At 47.6% G+C, this 22861-nt stretch overlaps 1 protein-coding gene across 1 annotated transcript in view; it reads left to right on the top strand.

Annotated features, from left to right (window-relative positions):
• LOC144668782 (CMP-N-acetylneuraminate-beta-galactosamide-alpha-2,3-sialyltransferase 4-like) overlaps positions 1-22861 on the top strand; it is a 162971-nt gene that overhangs the window by 133606 nt on the left and 6504 nt on the right. The window contains exons 10-11 of the mRNA XM_078531120.1: positions 2774-2905; positions 14658-14807. Coding sequence (XP_078387246.1) covers positions 2774-2905; positions 14658-14807 — 282 coding nt within the window. The remainder of the gene's footprint in view (positions 1-2773; positions 2906-14657; positions 14808-22861) is intronic.

Below are 22861 nucleotides of genomic sequence, written 5' to 3'. Positions count from 1 at the left end.
TGCAGCACCAATCTGTTCACCTCTGTGTGACATTCTGGCAATGCGCATGTAAAAGGAGCAGGGATGTGAGCCATGCCGTTTGCATTGCTGTCAATCATATTCCAGTGCTTACCTGCACGAACCATGTCATCAATGAGTACTGTTGAGGGGTGAGAGAGGAAATGGCTCTGCACAAATGTATGGTGCCCTGGATGTTGTAGTTGTCACATCCAGATAGCCTGCGGTGCTCCCGGCCACTAACTACCCTACTGTCTTATTGCCTCTTAGTCACACTGTTGTGCCAAACCAGTGTGCAGCAGTGAGGGACCTGGTCAAGGGAATTGTGTTGGCGATTCCTGATAGATGGGTGGTAAGAGCATAGGTGGATGGGTTACAGACCTTGGCGCTGTTCACCTTACACCCACTGAGGCATAATCTTTAACTACATCACTGCAGCATATCTTTAGCAAGTAGTGGTGCTAAGATGCTGCTATCTCCATAGCTGGTGCCTTGTGAAGCCACTTGATGCTTTAAGTGGTTCAGTGCAATCCTTCAGGACAATGTGAATTGGCAGCAACAATGAGAAATATTGCCTATGGAAAGCCCATGGTTGGCCATCTGTTCCAGTATCAGCAACCAGTTGGACAACGTTTAGAGAGTTTAGACTCATCTAAATGCCCAGTGATGTCTCCTACGATACACAGATACGGATCCATCGACACCTTCCAAACGACCAGCTTTTTATACCTGCCCAAGTCACCAAACCTGCACTGAGCCCACCTCTGCCTCCGCACTACTTGTGGGGTTACCCACCACGACTCCCATTACACCCCCACCACCCCCCGCCCTGGATTGAAAATCAGAAGTTCCAGGGACGCTTTTACAGAAGTGGGGTTCACGGGGCCACGGAGCCTCCTGACTGCGGAGCCTGTAATGAGGTCAGGAGCTGAGTGGCCCTGGCGGAACCCAAGCTCAGCATGTTATTGCTGAGCAAGTGCTGCTGCATAGCACTGCCGATGACCCCTTCCATCGCTTTACTGATAATCGAGAGTAGACTGACGGGACAGTAATTAGCCAGATTGGATTTGCCCCGCTTTTTGTGGACAGACAGCAATGTGATAATGACCAGGTCACTTATTTTAGTGATGTGGCTGAGGGAAAAATAATGACCGTGACATTGGGGAAAACTCCCCTGATCGTGTTGAAGGTAATGCCACGGGATCCTTTATGTTCACTTGAGAGGGCAGATCTGACTTAAAGTATGGCACCTCTGGCAGTGCAGCACTCCATCAGCCCTGCAGTGGTGTGTTAACTTAGGTGATGTGCTTGATTCTCTGGAATAGGTCTTGAGTCCATTGGAGTGCCACTTACTGAAGTATGGCTGGCACAGCAGCTATGGTGTTATCGTAGTTGAGAGCTGTAGGTTGAGCCTATCTGTACATATGGAAGTGATCCATCATTGAAGTTTGCTTACTGCTATCAGCCCACATGAGGTTCAGAAAGAATATGAAATATTGTAGCTTTCCAATGTTATTCTCAAAAATGATCTCTCATGAAGAATCACAACGTGATTAACGACTGATCACACTTGTGAACAACGAGTGATCAATCACCCCAAACTCTCTGTGTTACAGTCAAGAAGTTGGCTCATGCTTGTTCAACAGAAAAAGAACAAGGGGCAAAGACTTTGCAAAGATTTCATGGGCGAGGTGGTTATAAGGATATTCAGCTTCACGGTAGCAACAGTTCAGGCTGTCGTCTCACAGCCCCTCATCCCAACTTGAAAACTCCTCTTGTAGCCGTGCCCCCAGATCGAGGTGCCTCTTGAAAAAGTGGTTGTGGGTCTGGTGGATCCTTCAGAGGAATCAGCTCGAGGTCAGCTATGTACATCAATAGTACTGGATTATGCACCCAGATAATTTGAGGCTACTTGGCTGTATAATACTTCATCAAAGGGCGTGTTTCTCGAGATGGGCTGACAAAAGAAATCATTAACCAATCAATGCACCCTATTTATATTGGAAGTAACAATGAATTTGTATGAGTTACTAAAATTGGAAAATTACAGACTTCTGCGACAGAGTTCAGTGGAGCAGTTCAACTAATCAAATGGTTAGGAAGTTTGTATGGGAACATGGTAAAAATTGGGAGAGTCCTCCCCCTTCTATAATATCCGAAATTTGGGAGGTTTCTCAGTTCTCAGTGGGGTTTTCCTCCTGTTTCTTTCTATGGGGGACACAACCTCACAGTACCTTGGACATGCACAGAGAAACCTGGGGGGAGAAGGTCCCCAAGGGGTTAAACATTGTGGATCATTTTCTCAAAATGAACGAAAGAATGTCTCTGGTGAGGAAAGAAAATATGACCCAACCTCAAGTGAAACAGTAGCTGCATTATAGCCAGGACAGCCACTCTGACTCTTTAAAGTGGGCAGTCGGGTGTTGGTTCAAACTCCTTGAATAGGAAGCAAACTGTTTGCTTATTCAGGGACACCCGTGACCACTTAGCTGGAGGCCACTCGCCATGGCTTCAGTGCACAATAATATCAGGAGGGATGCACACTTCCTCTTAGTTGGCAGACAGACACTACTTTTCAGATGGTGGTACATGTGTAGTAGGAATGCATGGGGTCACATGAGACAAGAATCTAGAAAAGCTCTCATTGCACTCCCTCATCAAGTTGCAATCACATAATTGGATGAGAGGTAATGCCGGAACATGTCTGCCTGTGTATCCACATTTCAGTGTTTCTCTTGAATATGTTTCCCTGATCTCGAAATATTTTTCACACTAGGTAATATCAGGATTCTGGAGAAGGCCAGCCTTTGTAAAGAATTTGGATCCTGCTAAGGTGCGGATGCTCAATCCCTTTTATATGTATCAAGCTGCAATGAAATTACTGGAAAAACCGGAGATGATTAAACGGGTAAGGGTGTGTTTCTGTTCTGATCCGTAAAAGTAGTTGTAAAGTCTCTTGGGAAGTTACTACTAGAGAAACACTAATCTCCCCCAAAAATAGAAAGATTATTAACAGCACAGGAATGATTGTAGATTTTTCATCTGCCTTTCAATAACAACAACTTGCAATTATATTGTGTTTTTAACCTCTTAAAGTGCATCACAGAGTAGTAGTTCAGACAAAACAATACCGATTTCAGGAGAAACATATTTACTCAGGGGGTGGTGTGAATGTGGAATTTGCAATTGCATGGAGTAGTTGAGGCTGGTAAGATGGTTGCTTCCAACTCAAATTCCAATCTGCCTTAACCAGTAGTGATGGAATTGTGAAAGCTATTGGATCATCTTGTCACAGCATTCATGGAGGTCTCCTGTGTCCTTTCCTGATCTGTGATCTTCCTCCATGATGCAGAAAGTTGCAGCAGTAGGGTCATGGCAGGGGTGAGGAAGATGTCTCTCACAGTGACTCATCATCTAGCCAGCCCAATCAAAGGATTCATGCAGGGTCAGAAGCTGAGCAGGCCCAGTTAAGCATCCCATATCTTCAAACCCTGTTCTAGGAGGTAACAGACCATACTCAATCCCAGAAACAGAGCTGGAGGCCACCTCACTTCCTTCTCCAGCAGCACCTAGAAGATGCACTAGGATAATTGGGAAGAGACCCTCAGCTAGAAGTATCAGGGAATACTTGCTATGTTGTGCTTCAGGATTTTCTCCCTTTGGTCACAGAAACAAGGAAAGACTTGCTTAACTATAGGGCCTTTCATGACCTCAGGGTGACCCAAAGTACTTTATAGCCAATGAAGCTGAGGTGAGAGTGATTGCCCTTGACATCAAGGCAGCATTTGTCCGAATGTGGCAGCAAGGAGCCCTAGCAAAACTGGAGTCAATGGGAACCAGGGGGAAACCTCCCCGCTAGTTGGAGTCATACCTAGCACAAAGGAAGATGGTTCCAGATGCTGGAGGTCAATCATCTCAGTTCCAGGACATCACTGCAGGAGTTCCTCAGGGTAGCGTCCTCAGCCCAACATCTTCAGTTACTTCATCAATGACCTTCCTTCCGTCATAAGATCAGAACTGGGGATGTTCACTGATAATTACACAATGTTCAGCACCATTTGCGACTCCTCAGATACTGGAGCAGTCATGTCCAAATGCAACAAGACCTGGACAATATCCCGGCTTGGGCTGACAAGTGGCAAGTAACATGCGAGCCACACAATTGCCAGGCAATGACCATCTCCAACAAGAGAGAATCTAACCATCACCCCTTGACATTCAATGGCATTACTATCACTCAAACTCCCACTATCAATATCCTGGTGATTGCCGTTGACCAGAGACTGAACTGAGATAGCCATATAAGTACTGTGGCTACAAGAGCAGGTCAGGGGCTAGGGATCCAGTGACGAGTAATTCACCTCCTGATTCCCCAAAGCCTGTCCAACATCTACAAGGCACAAGTCAGGAGTGTGATGGAATGCTCTCCACTTGCCTGGATGAGTGCAGCTCCAACAACACCCAAGAAGCTTGACACCATCCAGGTCAAAGCAAACTGCTTGATTGGCACCCCATCCACAAACATTCACTTCCTCCATCTCCGATGCACAGTGGCAGCAGTGTGTACCACGTACAAGATGCATTGCAGGAACTCACGAAGGTTCCTTAGACAGCACCTTCCAAATCCACAGAAGTTACCACCTAGAAGGACAAGGGCAGCAGACACATAGGAACACCACCACCTGGACGTTCCTGTCCAAGCCACTCACCATCCTGACTTGGAAATATATCGCTGTTCCTTCACTGTCGCTGGGCCAAAATCCTGGAACTCCCACCCTAACAGCACTGTGGGTGTACCTACACCACATGGACTGCAGCGGTTCAAGAAGGCAGCTCACCACCACCTTCTCAAGGACAATTAGGGATGGGCAATAAATGCTGGACAAGCAGGTGATACCCACATCCCATGAATGAATAATAAAAAAAAGTATTCTTTAAGTATAGTCACTGGTGATGTAAGAAATAAGGCATTTTAAGGATCTGCTTTAAGTTAAAATAAGTTTGGAAAAGTTTAGCATCCCCTTTGCAGTCACAGGCTGGGAGAAAGAAGGACTGCAATGTTATCAAGCTCACCTAATTGATAATAAGTAGTCATTAAAACCATTACCATAACAATCAGTGACAGATGCTTATAGACCCAGTTTGACATCGAGAATATGTTAAGTCATTTTCCGGGGGTTAAGAACATGAGAAAAAAACCAAAGAGAAATAAAGTAACAGTTTTTTTTCTTTATATTCACGCTTGGGATGTCAGCATTGCTTCAAGTCAATATTTATGGCCCTTTCCTGGTTTCCCTGAGAAGGTTGCGGTAGGCCTTTTTCTTGACTACAGCCCATGTTTTGCAGTTGCTCCCACTGTGTAATTAGGGAGAGAGTTCCAAAATTTTTACCCAATGATGGTGAAGGAATGGCTGATATTTGTCCAAGTCAGGATGGTGTGTGACTTGGAGGGAAACTTGGAGGTGATGTTGCCCTTCTGAGCGATGGCTTGAGAGTTTGGAGAGGTGACCCAAAGATTGCTCAAAAATGAGTTTTGAGAATATTTTTAAAGGTCAAAAACTAAGTAGAAGGGGAAAAGTTATGGAGGGAATAACAGGAGAGAGGTCATGGCAACTGCTCAGAGTGATGGTTTGAAGAGAGGACACAGTTACACAAAACTTTGTTAGAGGGTCACAGAGTGCAAGAGAGGATTGACAAAGAGCATGGAAGATGTGACAGTGTTCAGGTATGTGTAAGTAAAGGGTTAACCCTGATGGAGAATGTGACTGTTCAGATATGTGTGAGTAGAATAAAGGGTTAACCCTAATGATAGCTACTGAGCATGTGCAAAAGGGCTATGTCACTGTGATGTCACTCACTGAGAGAAGATGAGTGAGGAGCATCTCAGTGAGCAGCTCTAGTTATGCCTTGATCTTAATTAACCTTTGTAAATAGTTAGGATATAGATAATTTTTTTTGTACAAAGACCATTGCCTCCAGCAAGATCTTTTCTGGAGTAAGAAGCCAACAAATCACAAGACCTAACCACAATAGCAATAATCTTTAGCAATATCACTATTATCTCTCTGGATCACAAGGAAGTTACTGTAACTGAACTTTAAGTACACCCATCCAGAATGTGCCTAAAGACTCCAATTGGTTGTTATAAGATCCCAGGTTTTTTGCCCTGTTCTATGAGTGTTTTGTTTTGATCCCTCTTTAGAATGAACAACTTACTGATAAAAAGCTAATTTCGCCTTTTTACTGTTTTGAACCTCTGATCCCTTAAATTACATTCAGAATTTAATGCAAAGTTATTTTCTAGCATTACCTTTTCCAGACTGATTACAATCTTACAAATCTCTAGAAAATCACCTCTGAGATGCTTCATTTAATGGACAAAAAGAGGCCAAGTTTCTTCGTTCTCTGCTCAAATTCGGACTTCTACACAAATCTTTTCAGCAGTGCACTTGATGCCTCAATGTCTTCCATATATCTCAATGTCCAGAACTGAACCCATCAGGGTTAATGCTCTTGATTTTATTGACTGTTGTTCTGGCACTGGTTGGGCTGAGCTTCCAATCGACTAAGGTACCTGGGTTTCTTTAAACTTCATCCTGACCATTTCATGGCGTTCGTGTGTTTCCCATTTCTCCTTCCTATGTGTATTACTTTACACTTGTCCGAGTTAAATTTCACCTCATCTCAAAGAAGGTCCCATATCTCTTCCATTATAGAAGTTGCCCTCAGAAAGAGTGAATTCCTCTTTTATATCAAATATTTGTTGTCTGTTAATGACTATTTACTTGCTACAAATAGGTTGTGGTGGCCGAGCAGTTTGACACTGGATTAAGTTTCTGCTGAAACATAGAAATAAAATATTTATGGCATAGAAGGAGGCCATTAGGCCCATCATGTCTGTGTTGCAAATCATTGGTGGGCATTTGGATTTGAGTTGAACCCATGTGTTCAAATCCAGCCATCACCAGTTGTGAAATTGAATTCAGTAAATTTGGTCATTTGTAGCTGACACCAGAATAAATTTGAAGCTGTGGATTGTCAGAAAAAGTGTATTACTTCATAATATCCTTTAGAGGAGGGAATTTGCTATTTGTACCTCGTGTGGCCAAAACATGACTCTAGTCAGGCACAGTGTGCTTGACTCTAAGGCCAAAATTTTCCGTTTGGCGGGCAGGTGAAGCAGGAGCAGATGCCCGTGTTCAGGGCCGTGCGCCATTTTGTGCAGGTGGGCCAATTAAGGCCTGCCCAGCGCATTTCCGACTCCCGTGGATAGCAGGAGTGTGCGGGCTGCGGCGGGCGTGCACAGACTGCCAGGCCCAATGGCGACCCGGCAGTCTGTTTAAAAGAAGGCCTGGCAGACTCCTGTAGGCTGCTCGCAATGACCACCTCGAGATCCAATCTCAGGGGTTCTGCTCAGCAGGGCAGTCTGGAGGGAAGGGCGGAGGAGCAGGCCAGGCTGCAGGGTCTGCCCCAGGAGCAGGCCAGGCTGCAGGGTCTGCCCCAGGAGCAGGCCAGGCTGCAGGGTCTGCCCCAGGAGCAGGCCAGGCTGCAGGGTCTGCCCTAGGAGCAGGCCAGGCTGCAGGGTCTGTCCCAGGAGCAGGCCAGGCTGGAGGGTAGGCTAGTGGGGGGGCCAATGTGCCCCTCGCTTTTCTGATGATTGCCTTGCTGCCCTCCTCGAGGAGGTAGCAGCACGGCGGGAGGTGCTGGTTCCCCAGGATGGGAGGAGGAGGCCCCCCCACATGACGAAACGTGCCTGGGAGGAGGTGGCAGAGGTGGTGAGCTCCCGCAATGTGGTGTGGCGCAACTGGATCCAGTGTCACAAGCACTTCAATGATTTGTTGTGCTCTGGAAGGGTGAGTACCATGTTGACATTGGGCATTTAACCCAGCAGATAGGCTTAGCCTTTGAGGCCCCCCCCTAGGTCTTACTGTCGTGACCGCACTGACTCATGTTGGGCATTTTTCGTACACTGGGTGGGCGAGCAGATAGTTCCCATGCTTACATCAGCTTGAGTGGTTCATGAGGAGATGGGTTCTCCCCCACACCATGTGTTGCTCTTAGTCGCACATGACTAGTCTGGGGGCAACCTGCAGGAGATGCAGTTCGGCGCATACTCAGAACTCCAACACACGTCCTATTCATGGTGATGAGATTGTGGAAGGGGAGCCTCAAGGTCTCGTGGCCAAGAGCAGCCTGCTGCCCTCAGTACTGCACCTAGTTGCGCCTCCTTGCCATGGGCGCTAAGACCGTGTGTTTCCTAAATTGATGTACGCAGAATGTGTCTAAGGTGGCCGTTAGGAGGGGTTGGGAGCAGTGGTACTATATTTTTGTGACTGATCAGCAGTAGTGTGGAGAGGAGGCACTGGAGGCCTGGTATGGGTCACTGTGGTTGGGGTGCGGCGTGCGTGTGCAGAGTCCATGTGCAATTAGCCGTAATGAATGGTCTTCTCTGTTTTCCACATGAAGAATGCTCACAATTTATGTGAGTGTTTGCGGACTGGAGGCGGCCAGGTCCAGCTCATGATTTTGAGCCGATTTGAGCAGGAGGCCCTGGAGCTTGAGAGGCGCCATGTGCCCAGGTCCACTGGTGTCGGTGAGGCTGGGGTGGAACGGCCAGGTGTTTGAGGTCAACAGTGACATCCGCTCTGTTCTCCCACCATTCATAGAGCTGATGATTGTTGGAATTGTTATAGCAACATTGCTCATTCACAGACTGATAGAGTCAGACGTGTGGGTCATAGACAAAGGTCCCTCAGCCCTTCGAAGATGCGCGTGTCAACCACCTTCCAAAGTCGCCTTATCCTATTTCTGACCACTATCCCCAGGGCCTTGTATGCCATGGCATCGCTACTGCACATCCAAATACTTATTACATGTTAGGAGGGTTTCTGCGTCCACCACCCTTTCAGCCAGTGTGTCCCACATTACCGTGTGCAGAAGTTCCTCATCACCTCACCTGTCAACCTCATGCCCCTTACCTTAAATCAATGCCACCAGGTTACTCATCCCTCTGCCAAGGGGAAAAGCTCCTTTCTGTCGACCCTATCTATGCCCCCTCATAATGTTATAAAGCTCAATAATGTCATCCCTCAATCTCCTCTGCTCCAGGGGAAATATCCCCAGTCTATGCTATGTCACCTCATAAGTCAAATTCTCCAGCCCAGCCAGCATCCTGGTCAGCGACCTCTGCACTCTCTCCACTCCAATCACATCCCTCCTGTGAAGTTCATATCACAACTGCACGCAGAACTATAGCTGTGGCCTTGGCAGCGTTTTCTGCACTTGCAACATGACCTCCCTGTTCCTATATTCTATTCCTCGGCTAATAAAGGCAAGTGTGACATTTACCTTCTTAAATGCCTCATGTACCTGTCCCGCTACCTTAATTAGCCTGTCGACATGCCCAGCAAGGTCCCTCTGATCCTCCTTACTTTCCCCGGTCCTCCCATTCCTCGTGTATTCCCGTACCTTGTTTGTCCTGCCCAAGTGCATCACCTCACACTTATTCACATAACATTCCATTTGGCATTCCTCAGGCCATCTGACCAGCCCGTCTGTATCCGCCTGTAATGTTAGGGTCTCCTCCTGACTATTTGCCACCCCACCAATATTCGTCTCCATAGCTTCTGGAAGGTTGAGCGCATAATGAGCCATGGGGAAAGGGATGAAGTGTGTCACTGTGTGCACGCTAACTGATCCACTGTCCTTGTTGTTATTTTCAACACCATCACAGGCTGACGATCAGGCTCCATTGCACTAGCCCCCCTCTCACACCTGAGGGCCCTGAACTGTCAGCTGTGTCACACCATTTCTGCGAGGCAGGCACCAGCGCAGATACTGGCACATCGGTGGGCATTGCAACATCGGCTAGTGTCCCGGGGCACAGTCCTGAGGGCACTTCACAGTCGCTGGAGGAGCTGGCAGAGACAGAGAGTGCCGATGGTGTCAGCAGCTGGAGGACTGCAGGGGACCAGGAACATGCTCAGTCGGTGCCTGATGATGTGCCTCTGGAGTTATCTGCGATGCAGCAGCTGCAGGAAATGAGACCGAGTGTGCAGGAGCATCTGGGAGTGTTGCATGAGATGATGCTGCGCTTGTGGAGGCATCACCTGGAGCATCGGTGATGCAATGAGCCTCATGGCAGAGCGTCATGCTTCCTCCATGGAGAGAGTGGCGACTCTCGTGGAGAGGGGCTTCCAGGAGAACAAGCAGCTTCTCCTGGGGTTACACTTGGACCTGCAAGCCCTCACAGTGCCAGTGGCCACAGCTGGTCATTGCCAATGTGGGAGATGGTGTGGGCTTCAAGCTTCCCAGCTCGTTGCCCATCCATCGACGGTGAGCAGGGAGGTCCGGGACGACCTCACATCGGCGGAGCAGCTGCCTGTCGTATCTTCGGGCTCCTCTCACGGCGCTCCGGATGAGGGCACCAGTTGCTCTGTCCCTCTCCCAGTGACCGCTTCATTGGGTGAGGCTGCGACGACTGGGGTGATACCAGCTGTGGACCTGGCAGCTCCCTCCCAGGCGGGGCCAGCACAGGCACCACGGGCCAGAGGACGACCGCCAAGGTCATCAAGGCCAACAGGACAGCAGAGTGAGCAGGCTGGCTCACAAGCCACTCCGAGTGATGGAGCGGCACCAAGACGTAGCACCCGCAAACATAAGCATAAGGCACTTTTGGTACGGGTTTCTCACTGGTGCTTTTGTGTTGGCCCGAGATTAGGGAATTATTATTTGTCTTTGGTTAAAAAACGTTTTGCTTTCATTTTGTTGGACCATATGATGGAGAAAATTAAAACCAGATGTGTTACCATGGCTGAGGGTGGCTCCTTTGTTCTGCACTGCATTGTATGTTTTACATACACGTCATGAGTGTTTGAGTGGACATTGAGGTTTATGTCCAAAACCCTTAGTTGCAGCTGATGAAGTGGCAGATTTAGCACTTAAGTGCTGACTGTGGAAGCACCAGGCAAGGCTGGTCCTGCTGATCCATGTGTGTGGAGCTAGCTGAAGGTTCATTGGATTAAAGTCTCCCGGATGTCCCTGCCTCCTTGGTGTAGTTGCAGGTCGGCGTGCAGCCTCTCAGCATTGCACTGTGCTTCCTCATCCTCAGGAGCAGTGCTGGATTCATCATGTGCAGCCACATCCACTGCGTTAACCTCTTCATTGTCCACTGCGTCCCCCTTTTCCAGCGCAAGATTGTGCAGAGTGGAGCATGCTACCACTATCACCGAGACACGGTCTGGGAGATACTGGAGTACGTCCCCTGAGCAGTCCAAGCATCGGAAGCAGATCTTGAGAAGACCGATGGCTCTCTCCACCACAGCTCTTGTGGTGCCCTGGCTCCTATTGTACCGCTGCTCAGCTTCTGTTCTTGGATGGCGGAGAGGGGTCATGAGCCACTTTCTGAGGGGATAGCCCTTGTCACCCAGTAGCCATCGATCAAGCCAGGCTGGAGCACTGAAGAGCCCCGGCACCTGGGAGTGCCTGAGGATGTAAGCGTCGTGGGAGCTGCCTGGGTACCTTGCACAGACTTGTAGAATCTACATCCTGTGATCACACACTATCTGCACGTTCATGGAGTGGAAGCCCTTCCTGTTGACGAAAGCACCGGGCTCACCCGCTGGCGCCTTGATGGCCACATGTGTACAGTCTATTGCACCCTGGACACGGGGGAAGCCAGCAATGGCCACGAAGCCTCTGGCTCGCTGTGTCTGGCTGGCCTGGTCCCAGCAGTAGTGGATGAAGGTCAATGCGCACCTGAATAGAGCGTCTGTGACCTGCTTGATACATGTGTGGACAGCTGATTGGGAGACACCGCAAAGATCACCCACTGAGCCCTGGAAGGAGCCAGAGGCATAGAAGCTGAGGGCAACTGTGACCTTCAGAGCCACTGGCATGGGGTGTCCGCCCACTCAGTTAGGAGCGATCTCAGGGCCAAGCACCTGCCAGATGTAGTTGACTGTCTCCCTTGACAGTCGGAGCCTCCTTCAGCACTGCACCTCAGTCACATTGAGGTAGCTGCTTCGCCGCCTGTATACCCTGGCAGCAGGATTGTGGGGTCTTCTGTGGCCCCTTTCACCTTGGACAACCTCTTGGCCCTGCGCCCCTTATGCCTGCGCCTGTCCTCCCAAAGGTGGCTCCCCTGGAAGCTGATTGTCCACTCCTGGCCTTCTCCTTATTCTATCCCTCCCTTCGTCCTCAGAGGAGCTGCCTCCAGTGGACATGTCAGAACCCATACCCAGGCTAAATGGAGGTCTCCGGAAAGCTGCAGGCCCGATAAAGATTCCTGACTGCAGACTAGTGAGCTGAAAGTTAAAAGTACAGAGAAAGCTGCTGGAATTCGTTCTGAACTGCTACAGATCACACAGGCAAGATTAAACACTTTCTGCAATAAATACTCACAGACCCAGATTGACAACCCCACCGAGCCCTCTTATCCTGTCCGTGGATGATTTAAAAAAGTCTCTTACCCGCCTGCCCGTTGCACAGGCGCCTGAAAATTGGCATTGATTGCCGAGTTAAGGGCCTTAACAAGCCCGTTAATTAATGGCGGGCGCGCGTTGCACTTCATCGCGCACCTGCCCGGCGAAACATCGCGATGGCGCGGTGATGTCGGGACGCTCACCCAATGTCACCGCGCGTCATTTTACACGCTGATGTGTGGGGCCCCTGCACATCAAGCAGAAAATTCTGTCCTTAATCCCCTCAGAGCAACTAAGGTTGGATGGTTAATGTTTCCTTGCCTTGTCTACAACCCAGGACAAATAATAATGAAACAGAAATGTGTCCAAGACTGCAATGCTAGTCTCGTATGTGGTACACAACTCATCTCCATTGCCATGATCCTTACCTCTCTTTATTGTGGGAATTGCTCATTTTAACTTTCCTCTGAAGCCTGAAATTTGCCCTCTTATCTGGTCTGAATCTTCCAGTGAGTGACACAGAGAGCCACTCTGCTCCTATTTTTTTACACCAAGTTGGAGTTCCACATTTCTGGCCCAGACTTCTGAACTGGGCCTGTTCAGAAACGTAGAGCCTGTCTGTCCTTGGAGTCCTTTCTCAGGCAGGATGGTTGGGGGAAGCTAAGACACGCCCCCTTTTTGCAGCACGAGCTGTTGTATTTAGGTAAGTCTTCATTCACCAACGCAGTGAAAACTCTGGGACATTTAAATAACTTTTCAGTGTGTTAGTGAATCAATGTGAGTGAGAAAATGGTAACATTGAGGTAAGTGGGTAAATGGGTAGGGTGCCAGCTGGGTAGGGTACCAGCTGGGTAGGGTGGCAACTTCTGATGGGTCTTGCAGCGCATCCTCCAACCATCAGAGACCATAAGACCTTAGCCATACCTCCTTCTTCCTGATATCCACATTGTCTTCAAGTCAAATTGGCCTAGATCTTCCGTTCCCCAAATGGCCATGCTCCGGAGGTACTCCAGGGAGCCTTCGGAAGTCCCAATGCAAGGGAATTGCCTGGGAAGTTTCAACCCCTGATGGGCAATACCCGTGTGTCTGGAGCTCTCCAAAACCCTGTGTTGACGTTGGCGACTTCGCATGGTTCTGACTCACTTAGCAGAATAGTTACCCAGGAAAAGTTAGAAGGATTAAAATCAGTTGTAACTCATTGGTTACTATACTACTGGCCCCCTGACTTCCCACTGGCCCCTTTGACTACCCCACCGGACCACCCCCCTCCCCCACCTCTACCTACCCCACAACATCCCATCCTGATTACCCCCCTACCCCCCCACTCCTGACTGTACCTGAACCACCAACCTCCCCCGTAGACTCCCGACCACCAGACTACCTCCCCGGCCACCCAACTACCCCCCCAACCCCTGACTACCCCTGACCACCCCCCCCCACCCTCCTGATCCTTCCAACCTTCTCACCCATTTACCTGCCACCCTACCCATTCACCCACTCACTTGCCACCTTACAGCCCTCACCTACTTACCTTAAACCCTTACCTTCTCTCAGTAGCTTCTCAAAGTGCCTTTGGGAAATTTAAGCTTACTAGAATGCGGCACCTAGTGTCATAAAAAGGGGATGTGGCTTGGCTTCCTGCGACGCTCCTACACAACGAAGGAAGGACTCCAGGAGCAGGTACACTCCACATTTCTCAGAAGGCCCAGTTCAGAAGTTCAGGCGAGAAATGTGGAGCTCCAGTGCAAGGTAAGGAAATAGGAGCAGGGTGGCAATCCAACGCCGATTGCCACTCCTCAAGAGATTCGGTCCATTATATCTTGCTTCTTCTTCCTCTGAGCTTTGAAATTGTGGACCTCTTTACATGCTCAAACCCTTTGTCTTCATTCAGTCCAGAAACTTGCAATCCAAGTCACCTATTCATGGCTTAATTCTTGATTTTTTTGAACCTTATTCCTTCCCACTGTCCTGTCTTTTGGGCCTTTGTTCTATATTGGAGTTTCTTAATTTCAACTGTCCCACTTTTCATTTCTTAATGCCCCCCGCACTGATGCCTCCACACTCTTCATTCTATGTCTCTCATGCTCATTTTATCATTTGAAATTTCCCTCATTCCCTTTTAGCCTTCTCTGTTCCCTCTCTCTCCCTCATACACTCTTTCCTCTGTCATATTCTTACTCTGCAAATGCCTTTAGCCTTGTTACATATTTCAATGTAATTTTTTTTCTACACCCACAGAGAGGATTTCATCCAACCACTGGGTTTTTAGCCGTCATGCTGGGCCTGAACTATTGCGATGAAGTCCATGTCGCTGGATTTGGTTATCCACTGAATCAAAAAGACGGACTGATCCATTATTTTGATCGGCTGAAAATGAGACAGATGTCTGTAAGTATCAGATGGAAACGATCCCTGTGGATGGTTTCATGTTCTACCTTACTGCTGCTGCTTGTAGCTACTCCTACCAGGATATCTGCTGCCATGGTATGTCACACTTATCTGTCTTGCATCCACTATAATTGTGAAATCAACTACACCGAGGTTGACCCCTCTTTCTGCTGCCCTCCACATTGCCCTCTAGAAGAGATCTCTGTAGCTTCTCAGCTCTGATCAAATGGCTGAAATACTGACATTTTCTTTGCTCCATGTCACTTTTTCGAGTTCTTTTTGGTCTTGCAATTTCAGGCACCTCTTCATTTTGTCTCATAGTCCGTATATGGAATTTTAAGCATCTGTCTTAGCATTCACTTTTCAAAGGCCTGTATTGACTTCCAGAGATCTTTCATTCCTTGTTGTCCAGTGTACAAGAAAGCAGGTAGAATGGAGCACGTTATGATTTTGTTCCTTGTTACAAGCTTGAGATTTCTTGGTGTTGACACAACCTTCACCTTCATGAAATTACTTCTGGCTACCTCTATCCTTCTTCTGACTTCAGCCATGCACCTACCATCCTCTGTTATTGTTTGTCCTAAATAGATTTGTTTACTTCTTAAAGTGTGACGCCATCCACTTCAATCTTCACTCTTGTTTCTTCTAAGGTGTTCCTTCTACCATTTCCTCTGGCTAGACAAGCATTTATTTCCCATCCCTAACTGCCCTTGAGAAGGTGGTGGTGAGCTGCCTTCTCGAACCGCTGCAGTCCATGTGTTGCTGCTAGAAGGGATTTGCACGATTTTGACCCAGCAACAGTGGAGGAACCGAGGTACAGTTCCACATCAGGATGGTGTGTGGCTTGGAGGGGAACTTGAAGGTGGTGGTGTTCCCAAGCATCTGCTGCACTCACTTCAATAGTTTGTAGAAGGCAGAGCTGCTGCAGCTGATCTGATCTCCTCGTCAAAACCTTGGCAGCTACCTCACCGTCACTTTAACAATTGACTGACAGACGCCCTGGAGAAACAGCATAAGCAAACATTTACAGCATTTCTCTGGGAATACTGTCAATCTTCTGCTCAGGTTCAGGTGGGAGATTGAGGAATTTCTGCAAAAATCCTACCCCATTGCTTTTAAAAACCCAACAAATTTCTATGAAAATTGGTCAAAGAAATTCAAGAACGTGGATACTTCTTTTGTCCAAATATTTTTTTCTAAACTGGACTCACCTATACATATGTTTTTAAAATGCTCTTTCAGTCAGTTGAATGGGTTTGGAACACAAGGCCACTACTGAAGAGCATCTTCAATAATGCCAGTATCAATCCAGCCTCCAGTAAACAGTAACTCAGTGCCCAGTGTTGCTTTTAGATTTACCAGCCTTGCTTAATTGGATGTCTATCTAGGCCTAGCTGCAATGGGTAGCTCTTCACCCCTGAGTCAGAAAGTTAAGGGTTTGAGCCCCACTTCAGAGACTTGAGCCCCACTTCAGAGACTTGAGCACATAATTCAGCCAATAGAGTACTGAAGGAGTGCTGCACTGTTGGAGATGCCATCTTTTGAATGAGACATTCAACCGAAGTCTGGTCTGCCCTCTCAGGTCAATGTAAAAACTCCCATGGCCTTATTTTGAAGAAGAAGGAAGGTCTCTCCAGTGCCCTGGCTGATAATTATCCCTAAAGTAACATAACTGAAAAATCAGACGATCTGGGCATTATCATATTGTTGTTTGTGGAGCTTGATGTGTACCAAGTTAGGTATAATGTCTTCTACATTACAGCAGTGATTACACTTCCAAAGGATTTGCCTGTAAAGCACTTTGGGTTGTTCTGAGGTCATGAAAGGTGCTGCACAAATGCAAATCCATTTCTTTTCTTCAACTCAAGCACGAGAATACACAACAAAACAGATCTTCATAGACCAGAGATGGGGGCACACCCCCTGCAAACTAATAATTTGCTTTGTTGCTCACATATTACTTGTTTGGCAGTAATAATATTCATCATAGTGCTGAATGTAAGTGTAGCTATATCCCAGTTTGTTAATGTACTTTGCCTTCATCCTTCTAACAAATTACTTTAGGATTAATGTCAACCATTTTGCTTGATCAATTACTGGAGCAAAAGTGGTGAATCCATCCACAGAGAACTTCCTTGGAGTTTGAGATTGACTTTGGGATGGAGGTAGGCATTGGTGATAGAGCTGAAGTGGGCAGGTTCTTTCAGGACTTGGTTCAGGTGAATCCCATGGATGCTCATCTCTGTGACAGCTGCATGCAACAAACTATCACCTGAACAAAGAATCTTTCAGAAATGTGCCTATCTCTATGGAAAATAAAGACATAATATAGGTTCTGAATGTCCCTCTAGCATTGGGGGGAGGTGGTGGCACAGTGGTATTGCCACTGGACTGGTAGTCCGGAGAGCCGGGTTCGAACCAGCATGGCAGATGGTGGAATTTGAATTCAATAAAAATCTGGAATTAAAAGTCTGATGATGACCATGAAACCATTGTCGATTGTTGTAAAAACCCACTGGTTCACTATGTCCTTTAGGGGAAGGAAATCTGCCGCCCTTACCTGGTCTGGCCTACATGTGACTCCAGATCCACAGCAATGTGGTTGACTCTTAGATGCCCTCTGAAATGGCCTAGCAAGTCACGCAGTTGTATCAAGCTACAAAGTTACAACAAAGGAATGTAACCAGATGGACCACCCCGCATCGACCTAGGCACCAGAAACAACAATGGCAATCCCAGCCCTGTCGACCCTGCAAAGTCCTCCTTACTAACATGTGGGGGCTAGTGCCAAAATTGGGAGAGCTTTCTCACAGACTAGCCAAGCAACAGTCTTACATAGTCTTCCTCACGGAATCATATCTTACAGATAATGTCCATGACACAACCATCACCATCCCTGGGTGTGTCCTGTCCCTGTGGCAGGACAGACCCAGCAGAGGTGGCGGCACAGTGGTATACACTCAGGAGGGAGTTCCCTTGGGAGTTCTCAACATCGACACCAGACCCCATGAAGTCTCAGGGCATCAGGTCAAACATGGGCAAGGAAACCTTCTGCTGATTACCATGTACCGCCCTCCCTCAGCTGATGAATCAGTGCTCCTGCATGTTGAACACCACTTGGAGGAAGCACTGAAGATGGCAAGGGCACAGAATGTACTTTGGTTGGGGGACTTCAATGTCCATTCCCAAGAGTGACCTGGTAGCACCACTACTGACTAAGCTGGCTGAGTCCTAAATGACATAGCTGCTAGACTGGGTCTGCAGCAGGTGGTGAGGGAATCAGCAAGAGGAGAAAACACACTTGATCTCATCCTCACCAACCTGCCTGCTGCACATTCATCAGTTCATGACAGTATCGGTAGGAGTGACCACCGCACAGTCGTTATGAGACAAAGTCTCGCCTGCACATTGAGAATACCATCCATTATGCTGTGTGGCACTACCACTCTGCTAAATGGGATAGATTTCGAACAGATCTAGCAACTCAAGACTAGGCATCCTTGAGGTGCTGTGGGCCATCAGCAGCAGCAAAATTGTACTTGAATACAATCTGTAACCTCATGGCCCGGCATATCCCCCAATCTACCATTACCATCAAGCCAGGGGATCAACCCTGGTTCAATGAAGAGTACAGGAGGGCATGCCAGGAGGAGCACCAGGCATACTTAAAAATGAGGTGCCAACCTGGTGAAGCTATAACACAGGACTACTTATGTGCCAAACAGCATAAATAGCAAGTGATAGACAGAGCTAAGCGATTCCACAACCAATAGATCAGATCTAAGCTCTGTGGTCCTGTCACATCAGTTCTGAATGGTGGTGCAAAGGGCCCTGACAATATTCCGGCAATAGTACTGAAGACTTGTTTACCTGAACTTGCCACATCCCTAGCCAAGCTGTTCCAGTACAGCTACAACACTGGCATCTACCCGGCTATGTGGAAAATTGCCCAGTTATGTCCTGTACAAAAAGAAAGCAGGACAAATCCAACCCGGCCAATTACCGCCCCATCAGTTTGCTCTCGGCCATCAGTAAAGTAATGGAAGGGGTCATCAACAGTGCTATCAAGCGGCACTTGCTTAGCAATAACCTGCTCACTGATGCCCAGTTTGGGTTCCGCCAGGGCCATTCAGCTCCGGAGCCTTGGTTCAAACATGGAAAAAAGAGCTGAACTCCTGAGGTGAGGTGAGAGTGACTACCCTTGGCATTAAGGCCTCATTTGACCAGGTGTGGCATCAAGGAGCCCTAGCAAAACTGGAGTCAATGGGAATCAGGGGTAAAACTCTTCGCTGGAGTCAGACCTAGCATAAAGAATGATAGTTATGGTTGTTGGAGGTCAGTCATTTCAGCTCCAGGATATCACTGCAGGAGTTCCTCAGGGTAGTGTCCTCAGCCCAACCATCTTCAACTGCTTCATCAATGACCTTGTTTCCATCATAAGGTCAGAAGTGTGGATGATCGCTGATGATTGCACAATGTTCAGCACCATTTGCGACTCCTCAGATACTGAAGCAGTCCATGTCCAAATGCAGCAAGACCGGGACAATATCCAAGCTTGGGCTGACAAGTGGCAAGTAACATTTGCGCCACACAAGTGCCAGGCAATGACCATCTCCAACAAGAGAGAATCCAACCATCGCCCCTTGACATTCAATGGCATTAGCATCACTGAAACCCCCATTATCAACATCTTGGGGGTTACCAATGACCAGAAACTGAACTGGACGAGCCATCTAAATACTGTGGCTACAAGAGCAGGTCAGAAGCTCAGAATCCAGGAGCAAGTAGCTCACCTCCCCACTCCCAAAGCCTGTCCACCATCTACAAAGCACAAGTCAGGAGTGGAATATTCTCCACTTGCTTGGTGATTGCAGCTCCAATAGCCCTCAAGAAGCTCGACACCATCCAAGACAAAGCAACCCCTTGATTGGTACCCCACCCACAAATATTCACTCCCTCCACCACTGACACACATTAGCAGCAGTGTGTACTATCTACAAGATGTACTGCAGGAACTCACCAAGCCTCCTTAGGTAGCACCTTCCAAACCCACAACTGCTACCATCTAGAAGGACAAGGGCAACAGATGCATGGGAACACCAGCACCTGTAATTTCCCCTCCAATCCACTCAGAATCCTGGCTTGGAAATATATCGCTGTTCCTTCACTGTCACTGGGTCAAAATCCTGGAACTCACTCCCTAACAGCACTGTGGGTGTACCTACACCATGCAGGCTGCAGCGGTTTGAGAAGGCAGCTCACCACCAGCTTCTCAAGGACAATTAGGGGTGGGCAATAAACACTGGCCTAGCCAGCGATGCCCATATCTCATAAATGAATTTAAAAATTGGTTTATACAAACGGAACAGTGTCTTTGGGCCAGGAATGGTTGTAGGCTGGAGGAAGTTATAGGATTAGGGAAGGGAAATCCCATGGAGGGACTTAAACATAAGGATGTGAATTTTAAATTTGAGGCATTAGGGCACCAGGAGCCAAAGTAGGTCAGTAGGTCAGGGAGCCCAGAACTGATGGTGACTGGGAGTGGGTGTAGGATAGGATATGGGCAGCAGAGCTTTGGATGAACCAGCATTCATGAAGGATGGTGAATGAATCACAGAACATCACAAAATGAGACAGAACAAAAAGAAACCATTCAACCCATTGCGCCTGTGCCAGCTCTTTGATAAAACTATCCAATGATTATAGAAATAGGAGGTTAGTCCAGATGAACGCGTGGCTGGAGAGATGGTGAAGGAGGAAGGGCTTTAGATTTCTGGGACATTGGGATGGTTTCTGGGGGCGGTGGGACCTGTACAAGGCGGACGGGTTACAACTGAACCGGAATGGGACCAACATCCTTGCGGGGAGGTTTGCTAGTGATGTTGGGGAGGGTTTAAACTAACTTGGTAGGGGGATGGGATCCTGAGAGGAGGTTCAGCAGGGGGAGATGCACAGTCAAAATTAGAAGAGAGAGCAAGTGAGTCTGGAAGGCATAGAAATTATAGGCCAGTTAACACAAGGGAATTTGGCAAGGTTGGATGATATTTATTTTAATGCAAGGAGTCTGGCGAATAAGGCAGATGAGTTGAGGGCACAAATTAACACATGGAAGTATGATGTCATTACTGTCACAGAGGCATGGTTGAGAGAGGGGCAGGATTGGCAGCTCAGTATTCCAGGATATAGAGTCTTCAGGTGAGACAGGGAAGGAGGTAAAAGAGGAGGGGGTATCGCAATATTGATCAAGGAATCAATTACATCAGTAAGGAGGGATGACATCTTAGAAGGCTCCTCAAATGAAGCCATATGGGTAGAACTTAAAACCAAAAAAGGAGCAATCACATTGCTGGGAGTTACTATAGGCCCCCAAACAGTCAGAGAGAAATAGAAGAGCAAATATTTAGGCAAATTTCAGAGAAGTGTAAAAATAATAGGGTAGTAATAGTGGGGGATTTCAACTTCCCCAACGTTAACTGGGTTAGTCATAGTGTGATAGGTTTTGAGGGAGTGGAATTCTTAAAATGCATCCAGGAGAGCTTTATAAACCAGTAAGTAGAAGGTCCGACAAGAGAGGGGGCGGTCCTGGACTTAATTTTAGGGAATGAAGCCGGGCAAGTGGTAGAGGTACCAGTGGGGGAGCATTTTGCAGATAGTGATCATAATGCCATTGGATTCAAGGTTGTTATGGAAAAGGACAAGGATGGGCCAGAAATCAGAGTTCTAAATTGGGGGAAGGTCGATTTTAATAAGATCAGATATAATTTGGCCAGAGTGGACTGGGAGCAGCTACTTTTAGGTAAATCTGCGATAGAGCAGTGGGACTCATTCAAGAAGGAAATAGGGAGAGTGCAGGGCCAACATATTCCAGTAAAGATAAAGGGTGGGACCAACAAATCCAGGGAACCCTTGATGTCAAGGGATATACAGGATTGGATAAAAAGAAAAAGGGAGGTTTATGACAGATACTGAGGGCTCAAAACAGTGGAAGCCCTAATGTGTAGGGGGGAACATAAAAATGAAATTAGGAGAGCAAAAAGGGGGCATGAAAAAAACATTAGCAGGTAAAATAAAGGAAAATCCAAAGTTATTTTACAAGTACATTAAGAGTAAGAGGGTAACTAGGGAAAGAGAGGGCCCATTAAGGACCACAGTGGTAATGCGTGTGTGGAGCCGGAAGACATAGGTAGGGTTCTAAATGATTACCTTGTGTTGGTGTTCACAAGTGAGAGGGACGACGTGGGTATGGAAATCAGGCAGAAGGACTGTGATATAATTAAAGAAATTAGCATAGAAAGGGAGGAGGTTCTAAGTGGTCTGGCAGGCTTAAAAGTAGATAAATCTCCAGGCCCGGATGAAAAATATCCCATGCTGTTGAGTGAGGCAAGGAGGGATATAGCAGGGATGCTGGCAATAATTTTCAATACCTCTCGCCAGAGGAGAGGTGCCAGAGGACTGGAGGACATCCAATGTGGTACCGTTATTCAAGAAGGGAGGAAGGGATAGACCAGGGAACTAAAGGCCAGTCAGTCTAACCTCAGTGGTGGGGAAGCTATTGGAAGCAATTCTGAGGAACAGAATTAACCTACACTTGGAGAGGCAGGGATTAATCAAGGACAGTCAGCATGGTTTCGTTAAGGGGAGGACATGTCTGACCAATTTGATTGAATTTTTCGAAGAGATGATCAGGTGTGTAGATGAGGGGAATATTGACATAGTCTACTTGGACTTCAGCAAGGCTTTTGATAAGGTCCCGCATGGGAGACTGATAACAAAAGTAAGAGCCCATGGGATCCAAAGTAATTTGGCAAATCGGATCCAGAATTGGCTGAGTGGCAGGAAGCAGAGGGTGATGGTCGAGGGATGTTTTTGTGACTGGATGCCTGTGTCCAGTGGGGTTCCACAGGGATTGGTGTTGGGCCCCTTGCTGTTTGTGGTATATATAAATGATTTAGACTTGAATGTAGGAGGGTTGATAAGTAATTTCCCAGATGACACAAAAATTGGTGGGGTGGTAAATAGTGAGGAGGATAGTCTTAGATTACAGGAGGATATAG

The sequence above is a fragment of the Cetorhinus maximus genome, chromosome 2 (genome assembly GCF_964194155.1).
Source record: "Cetorhinus maximus chromosome 2, sCetMax3.hap1.1, whole genome shotgun sequence".
Lineage (NCBI taxonomy): Eukaryota > Metazoa > Chordata > Chondrichthyes > Lamniformes > Cetorhinidae > Cetorhinus > Cetorhinus maximus.
The sequence above is the reverse complement of the archived record's forward strand: the minus strand, read 5'-3'. Positions and strand labels throughout refer to the sequence as shown.